The sequence below is a fragment of the Crassostrea angulata genome, chromosome 8 (assembly GCF_025612915.1).
Source record: "Crassostrea angulata isolate pt1a10 chromosome 8, ASM2561291v2, whole genome shotgun sequence".
Classification (NCBI taxonomy): Eukaryota; Metazoa; Mollusca; class Bivalvia; order Ostreida; family Ostreidae; genus Magallana; species Magallana angulata.
In genome coordinates this window covers 5106524-5124490 of record NC_069118.1, presented here as the reverse complement: position 1 = coordinate 5124490, position 17967 = coordinate 5106524, and the positions used below count along the sequence as shown (strand labels likewise).

Below are 17967 nucleotides of genomic sequence, written 5' to 3'. Positions count from 1 at the left end.
TTTAAGAGTGCCCTGGCCCCTAATTTAAGGGGCCAGCCCCTTTTTCTTGATTTCTTTGAAAAGGTCTTAAGAATACTAACAATTTTTGTGCTTACACCTATTTAAAATTGTTGATCATTTTTGAGATACAAATGTTTGAATATTTTAGGGGTCAGCCCTCTAAATCCTTAATGGGGACAGAGATTCGTGTTTTGATATTTGGAATCGATTTAAATCATTAATTCAAAAATTTTCTATTCTATGATGTCTAACAAAATATTTCTTCTTCTCTAGTTATAATGCGTCAAAGTTAAAGATCTTTGGCCCTTAAAAATCCCTAATTACGTAATAAATGGGTGTGGCAATATTTTTTTCTAATAGATATTGGTACGATCAACAACTTTGCTTCCATAAAGCATTACAAAATCTTTATCGTTTTTAAGTTATTTGTAATAGAGTTTAAGAGTGCCCTGGCCCCTGATTAAAGGGGCCAGCCCCTTTTTCTTGATTTCTTTGAAAAGGTCTTAAGAATACTAACATTTTTTGTTCTTACACGTATTTAAAATTGTTGATCATTTTTGAGATACAAATGTTTGAATATTTTAGGGGCCAGCCCTCTAGATCCTTAATGGGGACAGAAATTCGTGTTTTGATAAATGGAATCAATTTAAATCATTAATTCAAACATTTTTTCTTCTTTGATGTCAAACAAAATATTTCTATCTCTCTAGTTATATTGCGTCAAAGTTTAAGTACTTTGGCCCCTAAAAATCCCTAATTACGTAATAAATGGGCGTGGTAATAATTTTTTCTAATAGATATTGGTACGATCAACAACTTTGCTTTTATAATGCATTACAAAATCTTTATCGTTTTTAAGTTATTTGTAATAGAGTTTACGAGTGTTTTGGCCCCTAAATATAGGGGCCAGCCCCTTATTTTTGATTTTGTTGGAAAGAACTTTTGATTATCTACCACTTTTGTTGTATATGTCTTAACAAAATATCAACTGATAAAAAGATATAAATCAAAACGTGTGAAAATTTTGAAAGAAAATTCGTACCCAATTTCGCGCCCAGGCGAGCTCCAAGAAAAGGCGCAACAGGCATTAAACAACTACATGCTGCACAACTCCAAACTATCGTCTACCTATCCTGAAAATTTGATATTCATATCTCTTATGGTTTACGAGTTTATAGCTGCACAAAATGGGTCGTCAAAAATTACAAAATGGCCGACAATTCGGTACCGGAAGTGACTACAAAAAAATTAAGAAAAATGTATTAAGTTTAGATCAAGTCCTAACATCTGTGAAAAAATGGTTGAGATCGGTCGAATAGATTCCGAGAAATCGCGTGCACAAAATTTGGAAAAAAATAATAATAATAACTAGACACGATCTCGTTGCGAGCAACGAGGAGGTCTTCCGTCCGCTGAAGACGGAAGACCCTAATAATAAAAGACTGTTTTTGTCTAAATCTTAATTAAAGAGTGTTTTTCAACTTGTACTACAGTCCAACACCCTTTTATGTTGAATATTTTAGTTAGAAAATTAGATAAAAAGGAGAGAAAGAACTAGAGAGAAAGAACAAATCTTGGCTCCGGCGAGATTAGAACACACAGCCTTTGCAGGTGTCTCAAAACATGGCTGACGCAAAATAATTCCCGAATATGTCTTTGAATTTTGGGAGTTTCCGCCCGGGAGAGGAGCTGAGTTTTGTATGAGATGAAAAACAACGTGTAAGATGTCTGACTATTCAGGTTTGGTAACAGTGCGAGGTCATTTGAAATATTGATGCGTGTTTGTGTCTGGAGGGGGATGAAAAGACCCGAGCTTGATTTTCGTCTTAAATAAATCGAAAATAGAATTTTGAGGTGTGGATCTCGGATTCGGTTAACAACAATTAGGGGAAGTCCTAAAACAATGACTGATGCATTTTACCCATGTATTTCAGTGTTGAGAATGTTTTTTCGTGTCGTTTACTATTATGTTTGACTGTTTTATTTCAGCAGGATTGATAAAATCTTTATAAATGTAGAAATAACGAAATCAGTAACACGTAAATTTATTCGGTAAAAAATTTGATGACAGTAATTTCCACAGTTCTAGTTAACACGCTATCGTAGATACAGACTAAACGGAAAACAAGAAATATACATGCAACAGAAATATTACGCGGCTGCTTACATCCCATGTACTGTGTAAATTTTAAGTCCCCGTACAGGCTATACTCGCTGTTTGATCTCAGGAATTTCTTCTTAATTGTTCAATCCGCTGCATATTTGGCAGACAATAAGAATGGGGTCCGAGATACATTTACACAAAATTTCATTAGGATTGAGTAAGGGGCTCGGGAGTTAGAATTTTTTTCTACAGTACATGTCAAGCACGCCAATCGAAACTCAAATGCCCAAAAAATCATAACTCTCTTAAAAATGAACGAATAGGTCTGGTCATTAGAACAAAATTCTAGAATTGAACTAGGTTGAAAATAAAGGTTCAAGATGAAAGATCCAGTAAAATCAGGCCAGAAAAACTACATAATTTTGTGAATAGGAAGGAGGGGGGGGGGGGGGTCGGTGCGTGTACTGTGTTAATTTAATTTCCACGTATAGGCAATAAGCGTCGTTTAATCTCAGGAATTTCGTCTTAATTCTTCAATCCATTGCATATTTAACAGACGATAAGAATGTGGTCCGAGGTTCATTTTCACGAATTTTCAGTAGGATTGAGTGAAGGGCTTGGGAGTTAGAATTTTTTTTTACAGTAATTGTCAAACACGACAATTGAAACTCAAATGCCAAAAGCTTCGTAACTCTGTTATTAATACAAGTAAAATCGGGCCAGAAAAACTAAATGATTCTATGAATGGGGGGGGGGGGGGGGGGGTCGGTCGGTCGGTCGGTCGGTGCCTTCTATATTAAACGTAGATTATTAAATTCTAAATATCACATATTACACATGTACAATTTCTAAATAAAATAAATATGTTAGAACAATGTATAAGCGTTGTTTGAAAGATGTAACTTTTGATTTTTTTTTTTACATCTGTTTATTCTTAGGCTCAAACACTCATAAATGGGTGGTCAATTTTCAAACCTTGTCGCAGTCACCCGTTCGTTTGTATAGTTACGTGTATAAACTTTGGAGGTTTTTCTTAATCCCAGACAGGCAACAGATTTGTATCAGTATATAGACATGCACCAAAAAAAAGAGAAAAAAGTACACCATCTGTAATAAAAATGACTTTTTAGCGTTGACTTCCAATCAGTAAGAAAACAATCATTAAACAATGAATTTCAAATTATTTGAATCCATAGACATTATCCCGTTACTTAAAATAAATACCTGTATAATTTTTGTGCGCAGTGTACATTTAGCCTCTATCCAATTTACTGCATGTTACTTGTATTAGTTCTTATTCAAATGCTAAAACAGTTGTACTTTAGAGAGAGAGAGAGAGAGAGAGAGAGAGAGAGAGAGAGAGAGAGAGAGAGAGAGAGAGAGATATTTCATAGTGTTTTATAGTGTTCAGGAAATTAATATATAAGCAACCTATGTCAATAAACGCATGTATTCATGCATGCGTTAATCTATATAATTATGTAAATAAATACTAATCAGTCCTCATTTTAAAGCCATGTAGAATAACGTTTGTGCATTGCTAAGTAAATGTTGTGTGCATAGAGTCAAGAAGATGGCGGCATTTTTTTTATGCCGGCAAAGCGACCCAGTGAACTCTAATGCAGTCGTACTGCAAAGAGCTTCGGCGGCATGTCTTTGATGCTTGCGATGCGACGAGCGTCTTAATTAAGCCAACTGCTGACAGAAACGATCTCTATATTTGTACTAAAAAAGCTGTTATTATCTTTATTAATATAAAAATAAAACGGAAAACAATAAAAACCATCATTTTAAAGATAAAATCATTAAACAAAACAAAATTAGGGAAGAAATATAATCGGCACTTGGGGACGGAACCCGGGTCGCCTGGGCACAAGTCCACCACTCTAACGACTGAGCTACGCGGACCCTCGCTTCAGAACTTTTGAGCTCAAAATCTCGGGAATGCGTGGATCGATTTAAAAACGAATTTCATATTCTGAAGTGTTTTAAGTGTCTCTATCGAATAAAAACATAAATAAAATTCAAGTTCAAAAAATTGAAAAATTAAGGTTTTTCATTTCCTTCCGGTGACGACCGAAAGTGACGGCGGACGTTCGGATATGCGAAGGGCACTGCGGCCGTTCACTCTCTACCATCTCTGAAAATTTGAAGGTTCTATCTTAAATACTTTTTGAGAAAAATCGTGAACAAGCAAAAACGTAAAATCTTTAATACCTCGGTACCGGAAGTGACGATCAAAAAAAGCTCGTGTAATTTTCTTACAAATTTTGTCATGAATAAGAACTGAAAATTTCATGAAAATCGGCTGAAGCATTTTTGAGAAAACGTAGGAGAAAAAAAAAAGAATAATAATAATAATAGAGGAAAAGAATCAAAGCAATAACAATAAGGTCTTCCGTTGGAAACGGAAGACCTTAATAAATAATAATAAGAAACAGTACGAAAACAATAAGGTCTTCCGTTGGAAACGGAAGACCTTAATAAGAAACAGTACGAAAACAATAAGGTCTTCCGTTGGAAACGGAAGACCTTAATAATAATAACTAGATCCTTAATGGGGACAGACATTGGTGTTTTGATTGATGGAATCAATTAGAATCATCAATACAGATATTTTCTCTTCTACAATGCTTAACAAAATATGTCTCCTTCTCTAGATATATTGCGTCAAAATATTAGTACTTTGGCCCCTAAAACCCCCAAATTACGACATAAATGGGCGTGGCATTGATTTTTTCTGATAGATATTGTAATGATCAACAACTTTGCTTCTATAATGCATTACAAAATCTTTATCGTTTTTAAGTTATCTGTAATAGAGTTTACGACAGTCTTGGCCCCTAAATAAAGGGGCTAGCCCCTTTTTCTTGAGTTCATTCGAAAGTTCTCATGAATAATAACATTTTTTATTCTTACACCCATCTAAAATTGTTGATCATTTTTGAGATACAAATGATTGAATATTTTAGGGGCCAGCCCTCTAGATCCTTAATGGGGACAGACATTGGTGTTTTGATTAATGAAATCGATTAGAATCGTCAATACAGATATTTTCTCTTCTACAATGCTTAACAAAATATGTTTACTTCTTTGGGTATATTGCGTCAAAATTTAAGTACTTTGGCCCCTAAAAATCCCTAGTTACGTAATACATGGGCGTGGCAATGATTTTTTCTAATAGATATTGGTACGATCAACAACTTTGCTTCTATAATGCATTACAAAATCTTTATCGTTTTTAAGTTATTTGTAATAGAGTTTAAGAGTGCGTTGGCCCCTAAAAAAAGGGGCCAGCCCCTATTTCTTGGTTTTGTTGGAAAGAACTTTTAATTCTCTACCACTTTTATTATATATGTTTTAAGAAAATATGAACTGATAAAACGATACAGATAAAGAGGAATGAAAATTTTGATTAAAAATTCGTATCCATTTTTCGAGCCCAGGCGAGCTCCTAAAGTTTGCGCCTCTGGCGTAAAAAAACTGCATTGTGCACAACTTCAATCTATGGTCTACCTATCCTGAAAATTTCATATTCATATCTCTGATAGTCTCTGAGTTTATGTCTGCACAAAATGGGTCGTAAAAACTTACAAAATCGGCCGTAAATCGGAACCGGAAGTGACGATTTCAAAATTTCAAAAAACTTCTAGAATTATGACCACTGGCAATCATCTGTGAAAAAATGGTCGAAATCGGCCGAATAGTTTTCGAGATATTGCGTGCACAAAATTTGTGGAAAAAAATAATAATAATAATAATAATAATAACTAGATACGATCTCGTTACGAGTAACGAGTAGGTCTTCCGTTTAATTTTTTAAACGGTTCGATTAAAATATCAATAAAATTTCAGGATTCTCCCTCAACCACCTCCTTTTAGATAATGTATACGATTGTCAATATCCTTTAAAATGCTTAACAAAGAGTTTTGCTTTTTAACATACAGCACATTAAAGATTTAATATTTTAGTCCCCTAAAATCTCTAATTACGTCATCAATGGGTTTGGAAATTAGTTTTACAAACAGATATTGCTGCTATCAACAACTTTGCTTCTATAATGCATTACAAAAACTTGATCATTTTTAAGGCATGAGTAATAGAGTTTAGGAGTCTATTGGCCCCTAATTTAAGGAGCCAGCCCCTTTTTCTTGATTTTATACGAAAGGTCTCATGAATACTAACATTTTTTGTTCTTACATCCATCTAAAATTGTTGATCACTTTTGAGATACAAATGATTGAATATTTTAGGGGCCAGCCCTCTAGATCCTTAATGGGGAAAGAAATTCGTCTTTTGATAAATGGAATCAATTTAAATCATTTTTTCAAACATTTTCTGTTCTATGATGTCTAACAAAATATGTATACTTCTCTAGTTATTTTTCGTCAAAGTTTAAGTACTTTGGCCCCTAAAAATCCCTAATTACGTAATAAATGGGCGTGGCAATGACTTTTTTAAATAGATATTGGTACGATCAACAACTTTGCTTCTATAATGCATTACAAAATCTTAATCGTTTTTAAGTTACCTTTAATAGAGTTTACGAAGGCCTTGGCCCCTAAAAAAAGGGGCCAGCCCCTTTTTCTTGATTTGTGTGAAAAGGTCTTAAGAATACAAATATTTTTTGTTCTTACACCCATGTGAAATTGTTGATCATTTTTGAGATACAAATGATTGAATATTTTAGGGGCCAGCCCTCTAGATCCTTTATGGGGACAGAAAATCGTGTTTTGATAAGTGGAATCAATTTAAAACATTTATTCAAATATTTTCTCTTCTATGATGTCTAACAAAATATGTATACTTCTCTAGTTATTTTTCGTCAAAGTTTAAGTACTTTGGCCCCTAAAAATCCCTAATTACGTAATAAAAGGGCGTGGCAATGATTTTTTCAAATAGATATTAGTACGATCAACAACTTTGCTTCTATAATGCATTACAAAATCTTTATCGTTTTTAAGTTATTCGTAATAGAGTTTATGACTGTCTTGGCCCCTAATTTAAGGGGCCAGCCCCTATTTCTTGATTTTGTTGAAAAGAACTTTTGATTATCTACCACTTTTGTTATATATGTTTTAACAAAATATCAACTCATAAAAAGATACAGATCAAAACGTATGAAAAATTTGATTCGAAATTCGTACCCAATTTTCGAGCCTATGCGAGCTCATAGAAATGGCGCCACAGGCGCAAAAAAACTACATTGTGCACAACTTCAACCTATAGTCTACCTATCCTGAAAATTTCATATTCCTATCTCTGAAAGTCTCTGAGTTTATGTCTGCACAAAATTAGTCGTAAAAACTTACAAAATCGGCCGTAAATCGGAACCGGAAGTGCCGATTTCAAAATTTAAAAAAACTTCTAGAATTATGACCACTGGCAATCATCTGAGAAAAAATGGTCGAAATCGGCCGAATAGTTTTCGAGAAATCGCGTGCACAAAATTCGTGGAAAAAAATAATAATAATAACTAGACACGATCTCGTTGCGAGCAACGAGGAGGTCTTCCGTCCGATTTTTAGAAGAAAATATGACGTCATCGACTTTGATTTTCGACAACAAAACATGATATGGAAAAAGGAGTGAAGTACTAATGCTTTATTGCATCGCTTTTTATAAGTTCTATTACATTGCTTTTTTGAATGCTTGCATTTCCTCCAATTAAGATTGAAAAGATTACTTTTGCTTACATTTTGGTCCCAAAAAACCTGAATTGGGTAACGCAAGAGAAAATCATTATATTGTTGGGATATAAAAACGTATTATACCTAATCTAGCATTAATAACCTTTCACAAAATGGCTCTCATTAAAGGGCTATAGATGAATTTTTTTAGATCCCTTTGATCCCTTAATTGAAGGGGCCAGCCCCTTTTTCTTAAAATCAAATGAAAGGACATTTAATTCTGAAAACATTTTGTCAACAAGTGTTTAGAAATTCGTTACCGTTCTGGAGATATATAAGAAAGAAGGTTTAAGGGGCCGATCCCTTATTTCCTTATAGGGGCCGTTTAACAATTTTGAAGATTGCATATGTTTAAGAACATTAATTTGAACAACTTTTGTTCTGTATTGCATTTCAAAATGTTTTTCCTTTCTGAGATATGGGTGATCGAGATTTTGGAATTTTGGCCCCTAAAAACCTTTCCTTACGTAATACATGACAAATTCATTACATTGTTTGGATACATAACAGTGAGATAAACATATTTGCTTCTATAACCTATCACAAAATATCTCTCAGTAAAGAACTACAGATTAAAGACTTTAGAGCCCTTTGGCCCCCTTATTTGAGGGGCCAGCCCCCTTTTCTTGATACTAAATGAAAGGTCATTTAATTCTAAACAAATTTTGTTCAACAAGTGTTTAGAAAATCGTTACCGTTCTGGAGATATATGAAAAAGAAGGTTTTAGGGGCCGATCCCTTATCCCTTTATAAGGGCCGTTTGACGAAATTTTGAAGGTTGTATTCTGTTAAGAACATTATTCTGAGCAACTTTTCTTCTGTACTGCATTTCAAAATATCTTTCCTTTCTGAGATATGGGTGATCAAATTTTGGGACTTCTGGCCCCTAAAAACCCCTAATTACATAACACATGATAAAATCCTTACATTCCTTAGATACATAACTGTAAGATTAACACATTTGCTTCTATAACCTTTCACAAAATATCTCTCAGTAAAGGGCTACAGATATAAGACTTTAAAGCCCTTTGATCCCCTTATTTGAGGGGTTAGCCCTTTTTTCTTGATATCAAATGTAAGGTCCTGTAAATATAAACCTTTTTTCATTACATGTTTTAACAAAATATTTTTCAGAAAAGAGATAAACATAGAAAACCAGAAAAAAATACGACATTTTTAAAACTAAATTTTCGGATCCAGGCGAGCTTCGGCGCCTTTCAAACTAGATCAATATGAAAATAAAATTGCAAATCTACAATCTTTTGTCTACCATTCCATGAAAGTTTGAACTCAATATCTTTTATAGTGTAGGAGAAGTTAGAGGAACAAGCCACCCCTCTAAAAATCGCTAAAACGTCAATATCTCAAAAACGAAAGTGACGTCATCAATATAATAAAAAACCTATAAGGTTCCCATCACTCTCTCCTATACCTGAAAGTTTCATGAAAATCGGTCGAGTCGTTTTTGAGAAATCGCGTGCACAAAATTTGTAAGAAAAAAAAAGAAAAATAATAATAATAGGGAAAAAGAAACCGAACGAAAACAATAAGGTCTTCCGCTGGAAACGGAAGACCTTAATAAGAAACAGTACGAAAACTATAAGGTCTTCCGTTGGAAACGGAAGACCTTAATAAGAAACAGTACGAAAACAATAAGGTCTTCCGTTGGAAACGGAAGACCTTAATAATAATAGAATTGAAAAAGAAACCGAAGAATAATAGAAGGGTCTTCCGCTGAAGACGGAAGACCCTAAAAAGAAACATTACAATTACTATAAGGTCTTCCAAACGAAATACTTAATAAGCAACGACATTTGCTATCGGATATTTAGATAAAATATTTAAAAATACTTTAAATCGACTTGTTTATCCGCGTAAAATTGGTTTCGCTAGTAGCATTTTAAAGTAAAGATAGTTAAGGTTGAATAACACATCATCACAAAATGGCTGACCGCTGATCGAGACGACATTTCGTTTTATTAAAAGCATTTTATAGACTTAAACAGGTAAATTACTTGATAGCCAAATCGATGAAGTGTCGGGACTTGTGATCCGTACATCCCGAGTTCTAATCCCGCAGACGCTTTTGTCGTTACTTACTGCAATAACTATTTTAGATATTCATTTTTTTCCCAAACAGCAAATTTTTCGCTTATTTGACATTTGTACAGTTTATTTGTCATTATATTTTTCATTATCAAAATATTTCCTGTTTATTTGAGTGACTTTTTCTAGGTGTGTTATTCCACCTTAACCGCAAACATTTAAGATAGCTTTTCCTTGCAGTTCCAGAGTCGTGTCTCGCCGTCTCAAATTGTTCTGGTATTTCAACAGACGGAGAATACTGGGTCTATCCAATCGTAACAAATCGGAGGAGAACGAAAATATACTGTCACAACCTAGCGACTGAACCTTCACATTTTATAACTTTAAAATATCCCAACATCTTTGTTCGCCATGACATCACAAATTGGATAATACAGGGTCAAGAGTGTCAATCGGCTATTCGCCTTCCGTTAAAAAAAGCAGAGTTTTTAAAAGTGAAATTACAGATAAAGGTAAAACTTGTATACCGCATGTTTTATTATATGTATAAACACTGACGGGATTAAAGTTGTTAATTGTATGTTCGTTATTTTTTTTTTAAATACTTCAAAAATGCAATGTCTGTTTACAGAGCATGGTGGTAAATGGAACTGATTATACGTTCACATTGCTGACCGGATCAAAACCAATCCAGTATGGATATGCTCATGATTGTAATGGGAAACACTACACCAACCCTTGTATTCACTTTGGGACAGCAACCATTGATACCAGAGGGACTGGACTGATTGTTGATCCTACAGTATGATTGAATGTTGAATAATTTTTTTAATGTTTACTTAGCTGCATCAATATATAAAGGACTGTATTTGATATTAATAGCTGCCCCCACCCCCATTGATACCAACTTTTAAATAGTATTGAATCAAAATCAAATCTCTATAAAACATTATAAGGAGTTCGTCTCTTACATTTATAAGTAATCATTATCCAAATGCTGTTAACATTGGATTTAATAAAAGAAAACATTGTCCAATACCTGACATTGAATTTAATACGTTATCAATGTCCAAAAGCTGTTGACATTGAATATTTGATATAATAAATCATTGTCCAATAGCTGTTGACATTGAATTTGATATCAGTAATCATTGTCCAAAAGCTGTTGACATCTAATTAATCAAAGAAATCATTGTCCACACTCTAAAAAAGTTTTACTTAGTAATCATTTTTTACTTAAAATCATATTAATAAGTAATAGGTAATGACTTAACATTTACTGACAAATTTAAAACAATTACTGAACTTCATGTCAATTACTAAATAAAAATATTTTACTTACATTTACTTAATGTGTAGAAATGCTTTACTAAGTAATTCCTTTTCACTGATTATTGTTATGAAAAAAGGGACAATCAATTACTAAAAACAAAACATGATTTACTAAGTAATTCCTTTACTGATACTTGTTATGATAAGGAACTATCATATACTTAACATGATTTACTAAGTTATTCCTTTACTGATATTTGTTATGATAAAGAACTATCATATACATTAAGCAAAACAAGGACTTACTATATAAGTATATTATGAGAGAGAGAGAGAGAGAAAGAAAGAGAGAGAGAGAGAGAGAGAGAGAGAGAGAGTTTGCACACAGACAGGTTGGGCAATACAATAGGAAATTTGAAAGTAACTAGCTTTTCAGAAATGGCATATATCTCCTTTGCTATCAAAAAGGTATAATAGTGTCTAAACCGCTTGATGTTGAATCATGAAGATTGAAGAATTTTTCGTATGCTGTTCAGTGTTTGTTTCTACTTTTACTTTTGTTTCAATGTTAAGCTACGCGCGCCCTGATTGGTCGATCAATAGCTAGCCGCCAATTTTCACATTCTATGCTGCCATGTTGTTTGCCATCACCGAGATGGTGAAATTAATGAAAATAAAGGAATAAGGCTGTGCACAAGGTAAAAGAATGATTGTCAATGGAGTGTTTACTTTTGGAATATCCACGGCTAAACAGAGGACGAATATAAGTGAATGAATCGAGTCTCAACACCCAAGGCCACTGCATGCACCATCTCATGCATGATCATGAGCACGTTTTTGAAAAAGTAAGTGAAGTAATGAATATATATTCGTTGAATGGCAGTTTAAACAGTTTTTGGAATATAAAATCTTTCATAATGAGTTTAACAATTTAAGGCCGTCCCTATGACAATAGACCAATCCACACTTTACAAAAGTTATCTCCCTTGGCCGCCATATTTGGGGAAAAACCCATATATTTCTCACAGTAGCCTTTGTAGTTTAGAGGATTGTAACTTCGTCATTTGGCATTAGAAATCGGTTTCCTTTGTGAATTTTGATTGCCCCAAGTTGGGGCAAACCACACATCAAAGGAATAAATTAAATCCTAAGAGATTTCTTCACAGGACGCCCAAATATTTGGTTGCATAAAGAAGGTAAAAGTAGTTTTTTCCCTTTTGACCTTTGGGTTGACCCCGCAAAGGAACAACTTTTGCAAAGTGTGGATTGGACTATGCCGGTAGTCGAATCAAGCAAAAAGCTCGTTATTGACATCGTTGTGATGCATGAAAAAATAATTTGAATTCAAAATTTATTTAAACAACGCCAAATTTAGATAATTATCATTACATAGTGTATAAGTACATTTTATATGACTTACATTTTTATTACTTAAATAAAAGAATTCATGTTCTACTCACATAGTCAGAGTTAGTATTGCAAATTTGTAGCTATATACTGATATAGATTAATAGATGGAGTAAGTATGATATATATGACAGGCTAACTTGTTTTTCTTAGAAACTGCTTTAAATTTGAAAAAAAAAAATGTTCTTATATGAAATCCATTTATCTTCCCAATAGGTGTCTGCCCTGGTGACCGGGTTACACAGACCTAAAGAAAACCTTGCATGAACAACTAACTCACTGATTTTATGATCAAATTATGCAAACAAAAAAGAGTGAAAACAGAATTTGTGTAGGACTACATAGAAAAGCATATAAAGAACAGTGCTGAAGTCTGACCATTCCATTGTGGACATTATTGTGATATTCGGATATTTGTGTGATATTGTTTATGTGTGAAATTATATCGGAGAGCACATACAGGAGACTGTCATAAAAAAGACATCAAGAAGTATGAGTAACTCATTATTAAATAATTATAAGTGTTTATTAATTGTTTTTATGTTGTAATATCTTAAAGTTGCTATGTTTATCTGTAAGCTTGCGGTAACTGTTTGTCGCAAATTTGCAGCAAACTCTCAGCAAATTTGACGTTGCATTAAAATTTTGTACAAATTAACGTCATTTTCTTATTAATGGGCCTTATTTTCTGCTTTAAGTTGTTAAATATAAAATTATCTGGAATCAATTTAATTTCTTTCTAGGTATATCTATATTTTCCTTATTTTTATTGTTTTATATGGTTACTTATATTTCCGTGCATGTTTGATTGTTTACAATGTACATATTGTTGTGAGTCATTACGTATTTTGCCATGCATATCCTGCAAAATGTTTAAAAATGCAATGTTGAGGTATGTTTTACAACTAATATTTTGGTTGTTGTGAAGGAAACGAGAGAATTTCCTTTCAAGTGTATATAAAATGTGAAATACGATTTTTCTATCCATTATTTTTTCTTTCAGTAAAGCTTTAAATTGCAATTATTACCAACAGAATTTCTATATACTGTAGCTTTTTAAAGAACTTTCTTATCTGGAAAATTAATTGCAATGCTTATGATTGCTTGAAATAATTACTGTTTTCTCTCAAATGCACATTTGTTGTAAATCCAAGCTAGTCAAATTAGCAACCTTGTACACATAACATTTTGTTAGCCAGTTTATTTATATATGTGTTATGGTATTACAGATTTATTGATTTACACAGTTGTCTGGTGTTTTTTTCCCTAAAATTTTCTTAATTCACAGTTATCAGCGAGTGCAAGGAAACAGAATTTTAGACGTTCAATTTTTAAAAACAATGTGATATAATATTTGGAGAATAATATGTCTACAACAAGTAAAAAACAAATGGGTAAACCATATTGGTATGAAATAAGTAAATTATTTAGATAAAATAAGTATTGCTATTACTTAATTAGAGAATATTTTAAAATAAATGAATTTGATTACTTGAAATGGGAATTATATTGAGTAAATAAATAACAAGTATTTATATACATTTTAGTAATTGCAAAAAAGTAAATAGTCTACTACAAGTAATTAAATTACTTATAACAAAATGATTTTGATTACTTAAAATAAGTATTAAATTGAGTAAATAGATAACCAATCTGTATATACATTTAAGTAATTGCAGAACTGATGAGTAAAATAAATCATAAGTAATTGTATTAGTGGTATTTACTAATTACGATTCCAATTACTAAACGAGATTGCCTTTTACTTGCTATTCTGACTAATTGTATTACTTAATATTTATAGTTTTTCTTAATTCAAATACCTATTTTAAAAATGTATAGTAAAACTTTTTGTAGAGTGCAAAAGCTGTTGACATTGAATCTGATATGAGAAATCATTGTCCAATAGCAATTGACATTGAATATGATATTAGAAACCATAGTCCAATAGCTGCTAACATCCAATAGAATGATGTATTGGCTGCAGATGCAAGTAATTTATGCCAAGTATCATCTTGTTAATGTTATTACGTCATTTTATCACAACATTAAATTACTTTACGAAAAAGTAAATATGCACTGGCAAGAAATGGTACTAGATGAGAATTGGTCGCACGTCAGTTACGCTCCTACTTCAGTACTTGCACTAGAGTGTTTGTTTGTGAACTGAAGGGTCCTAGGTTCGAACCTAGTAGTAATTCTACCTCTTCTATTACAAACAATAAATTATCTTTAAAACAAAACATGATATATCACTTATACAGGTCTTACTGAGGGTGCAGAGTGTCTGAGATCTTCCACTGGTTGTATTCAATATAAACCGAGGCCCCAAGTCAAAGGGTGTATAGATTACAACCAAGAACCAAATTTGAAATGATTATGATTAGGACTGGTGGGTTTTAAATAAAAACTGTTTGTGTTATAAAGGAATTGGGCAATGTTTTGTCATTCCATAATTAAAAATGAAATATCAGACCAAGCCGAATCTCTGCGATGAACCAAAATTACACTGGTACCTGAGTTTTTAATGTTTCAAAACCTGTAGTTAACTCAAATACCAAAAAAAAAATGCTTTGTGACCATTCAACTTTTATAATTTTGTACCTTCTTATTCATTATAATATGTGTTTTCAATCTTTTTCTACGCTGACATTCGACACGCGCGTTTTTAGTCGTTAGTCCGCAATTTCTTCTGCAAAATCGTAATCTGACTCGACAACACAGTTCTTGTATAATAAAAAAAAAAAGACCGGATTTGGTTTATCCGAACTCCCCGACTGGGTTAAGTAAAAGACTCTACCGTTTGTGTTTTGGTATTCAAGCCAATTAAAAAAAAAATGTTCGCTTCCCATGTAGTGCGCGTCATATATTTTGGTGGGAAGTCAATTAAAATCACGGTCATCAATTGGGTTTTCAAGTCGTGGTTTTTGACCCCATCCGATTTAAGTTCTTAAGATAAGGTTTGTCAGGGGAACGCTCGAAATTAAGATTAATATTTAGTTCGTTAAAATCAAAACTACTTACGTGTAATTGACTCTCCTTCATGAGCCTGAGTTTAAACCCAGAATCATGAATACAAAACCCTTATATTTACACAACACCACAAAACAGTAAAATATGTATGGAATACGCATTTCGTAGCAATGTAAAATTGGTACTTATTATGACTTTCAGATTGAATTTGGTGTCATAGATGGGTATAGGGCGGCTATAAAACAATTCCATCGTTCCGTGAATAGAGACCAGATATCATTTACCTGTGGTGGATGGTGCAGCCTTTGTGGACCGATTTCTAGACCAATCAAATTCCAGCGTTCTATGGAATTCAGTGAGTTTGAAACAGTTTTATTTGTCTTTTCAAAAAAAAAAAAATATAGCACTTCACATTTTAATTGCTTTAGCAACATTTTTCTAGTTTCAGCTGCTGAAGCACAAGCTGTTATTTGTAAGAAGTGAAATTTAGTTCTACAAGGAAATAGGTATAGTATTACATACTAATAAAATTAATAAAATTTTAATTGAAAATCGATTTAACAACAATTGTCTTAATTTTTTCACTTTTTTAAACAAAGGATGCGGAAGATATTAGACCAGCGCCTTCGACATTTGATGGATTTTTAAGGTACCAATGACGATTTGTTTAAATAACATCACTGTACGTAGCAGAGAGTTGCAATTTAGTTTTATCTAAAATTTTATTGACGACAACGAACTATTCAGATTTGCTGTATGTCACTTAAATGCAGCATGTTTATGCAAACGTTAAATATCATTAAAACTCTGGGTATTTTACAACATCTGTAATCGTGTGAACAAAGCATGATTTGTCTTTTTAAAGAAGTTTTGTTATAAAGAAGTAGAAAGAAATTTTAAAAATATTTTGGTCATAGTTAATGAAATTCATTCAATTATTCTTGAAATATCAAATGATAGTTAATCTTAGATCGATAAGAAAAACCCAGCAATTGCAATTTTCTCTCATTGAGCCACTTACATGTATATAGTAAAAGAATACTATAATTAATGCTTGCCTTATTTTTTTACAAAGATATTTTTGTCGGGTGATTAGTTTCCGGAATGTAGAATGGTTTTTTTAGAAATTGTTGTTTTTCAAAAAGTAGATAGAAAATTTAAAGATCTTTTAGTAATGGTTATGCCATTTATTTATATCACATATTCCAATATATAAAAGGTAGTTAGTCTTAGATTTAAAACATCTAATTATTGCGCCTTTTTCTGATTGAATCTCTTAAATAGAATTAAAATTCTTAAATTAGTGCTTGTCATAATTTTATAAATATAATTACCGGATATTTAATCTCTGTAATGTGGAAAAGAAATCACTAACCTCCAACAATTAGGTATTTTATGCATAGTGAGAAGTCGCAACTTTTGTTGGTAAGTCTATGATTTGAGTAAAATATTTTAGGATAAGTTTAACACTTAAAATTATGAGTTGGCTGACTTTTAAAGTATTGTCTCAATACTTTAACATCGAAAAAAAAATAATATGAGGTTTTTCTATGGTATACAATGTATAACATTACAAAGCATTCCATTGGAATATAATCAATCTATGAAGTGAGGGCGATTTTGTAATTTTATTTATCATATTTTTACAAAATGAAAATTAACTTTTTAAAGTTGCCAAGAAAGGTATTTCTACATCTCCAATAAACGTTTTACTATAATAAAAGGCCTGTCAAAATATTATTTTACGAAAAATATTTGTGTTATGCCGTATAGTCCCTAATGCATAACAAATAATTAATCTGATGAGACTAATTTTAAGTTGACTAGAATTTCCTGTTCCTGTGAACTGATCCTGTCATTAAGATATAATATTTGAATGTTGATTCATGTACCATTCGAACATAAGTGGGAAAAATATATAAAGTTCAGACCTCAGAAAGTATGCGAACATTAAATTTCTTTCAATCTTAACTTTTTAAAAAAAATTCCTTTTAAGAAACTATTTAAATTGATTTCTTACTCGTATACCAAAATTAAGTCAAGGCAATTTCATAATCTGATTCAATGATGTTCTCAGCTGGGTCATTAAAAGGAATTAGTATAAAATTCATTATAATTGGAAATTTTGTAAAACAAACTTTCGCAGGTCTGAGATGATTCTACAAACATTCCAGTTTAAATGAATTTCAAAAACCTTAAAAACAAGAATTTCTCTCTCTTTTTTAACGTTTATGCAAAACACATTGTTAAACAACAGCTGTAACTAAATCTAATTATGTAATTGGATTGCATTTTAATAACTATTGCGTGAAAAACATTGCTTTATTTAAAAAGGTGTTATATATGTTTAGTAACTTGCTATGGATATTCTATATCTTGTGATATATATTCCACAATTTTTTATGTATGTTCAAATTCTTGTGTTGTGTTTTCTTTATCTTATATCTTGTGATGTATATTCTATAATAATATGA

The 17967-nt window shown here is 32.2% G+C and overlaps 1 protein-coding gene across 1 annotated transcript in view; it reads left to right on the top strand.

Moving 5' to 3' along the window:
- Positions 1–15976, top strand: part of LOC128160587 (uncharacterized) — a 53510-nt gene extending 37534 nt beyond the window's left edge. Inside the window, exons 3-6 of the mRNA XM_052823919.1 lie at positions 10082–10353; positions 10473–10643; positions 15695–15848; positions 15936–15976. Coding sequence (XP_052679879.1) covers positions 10082–10353; positions 10473–10643; positions 15695–15848; positions 15936–15976 — 638 coding nt within the window. The remainder of the gene's footprint in view (positions 1–10081; positions 10354–10472; positions 10644–15694; positions 15849–15935) is intronic.
- Positions 15977–17967: the final 1991 nt, after the last annotated feature.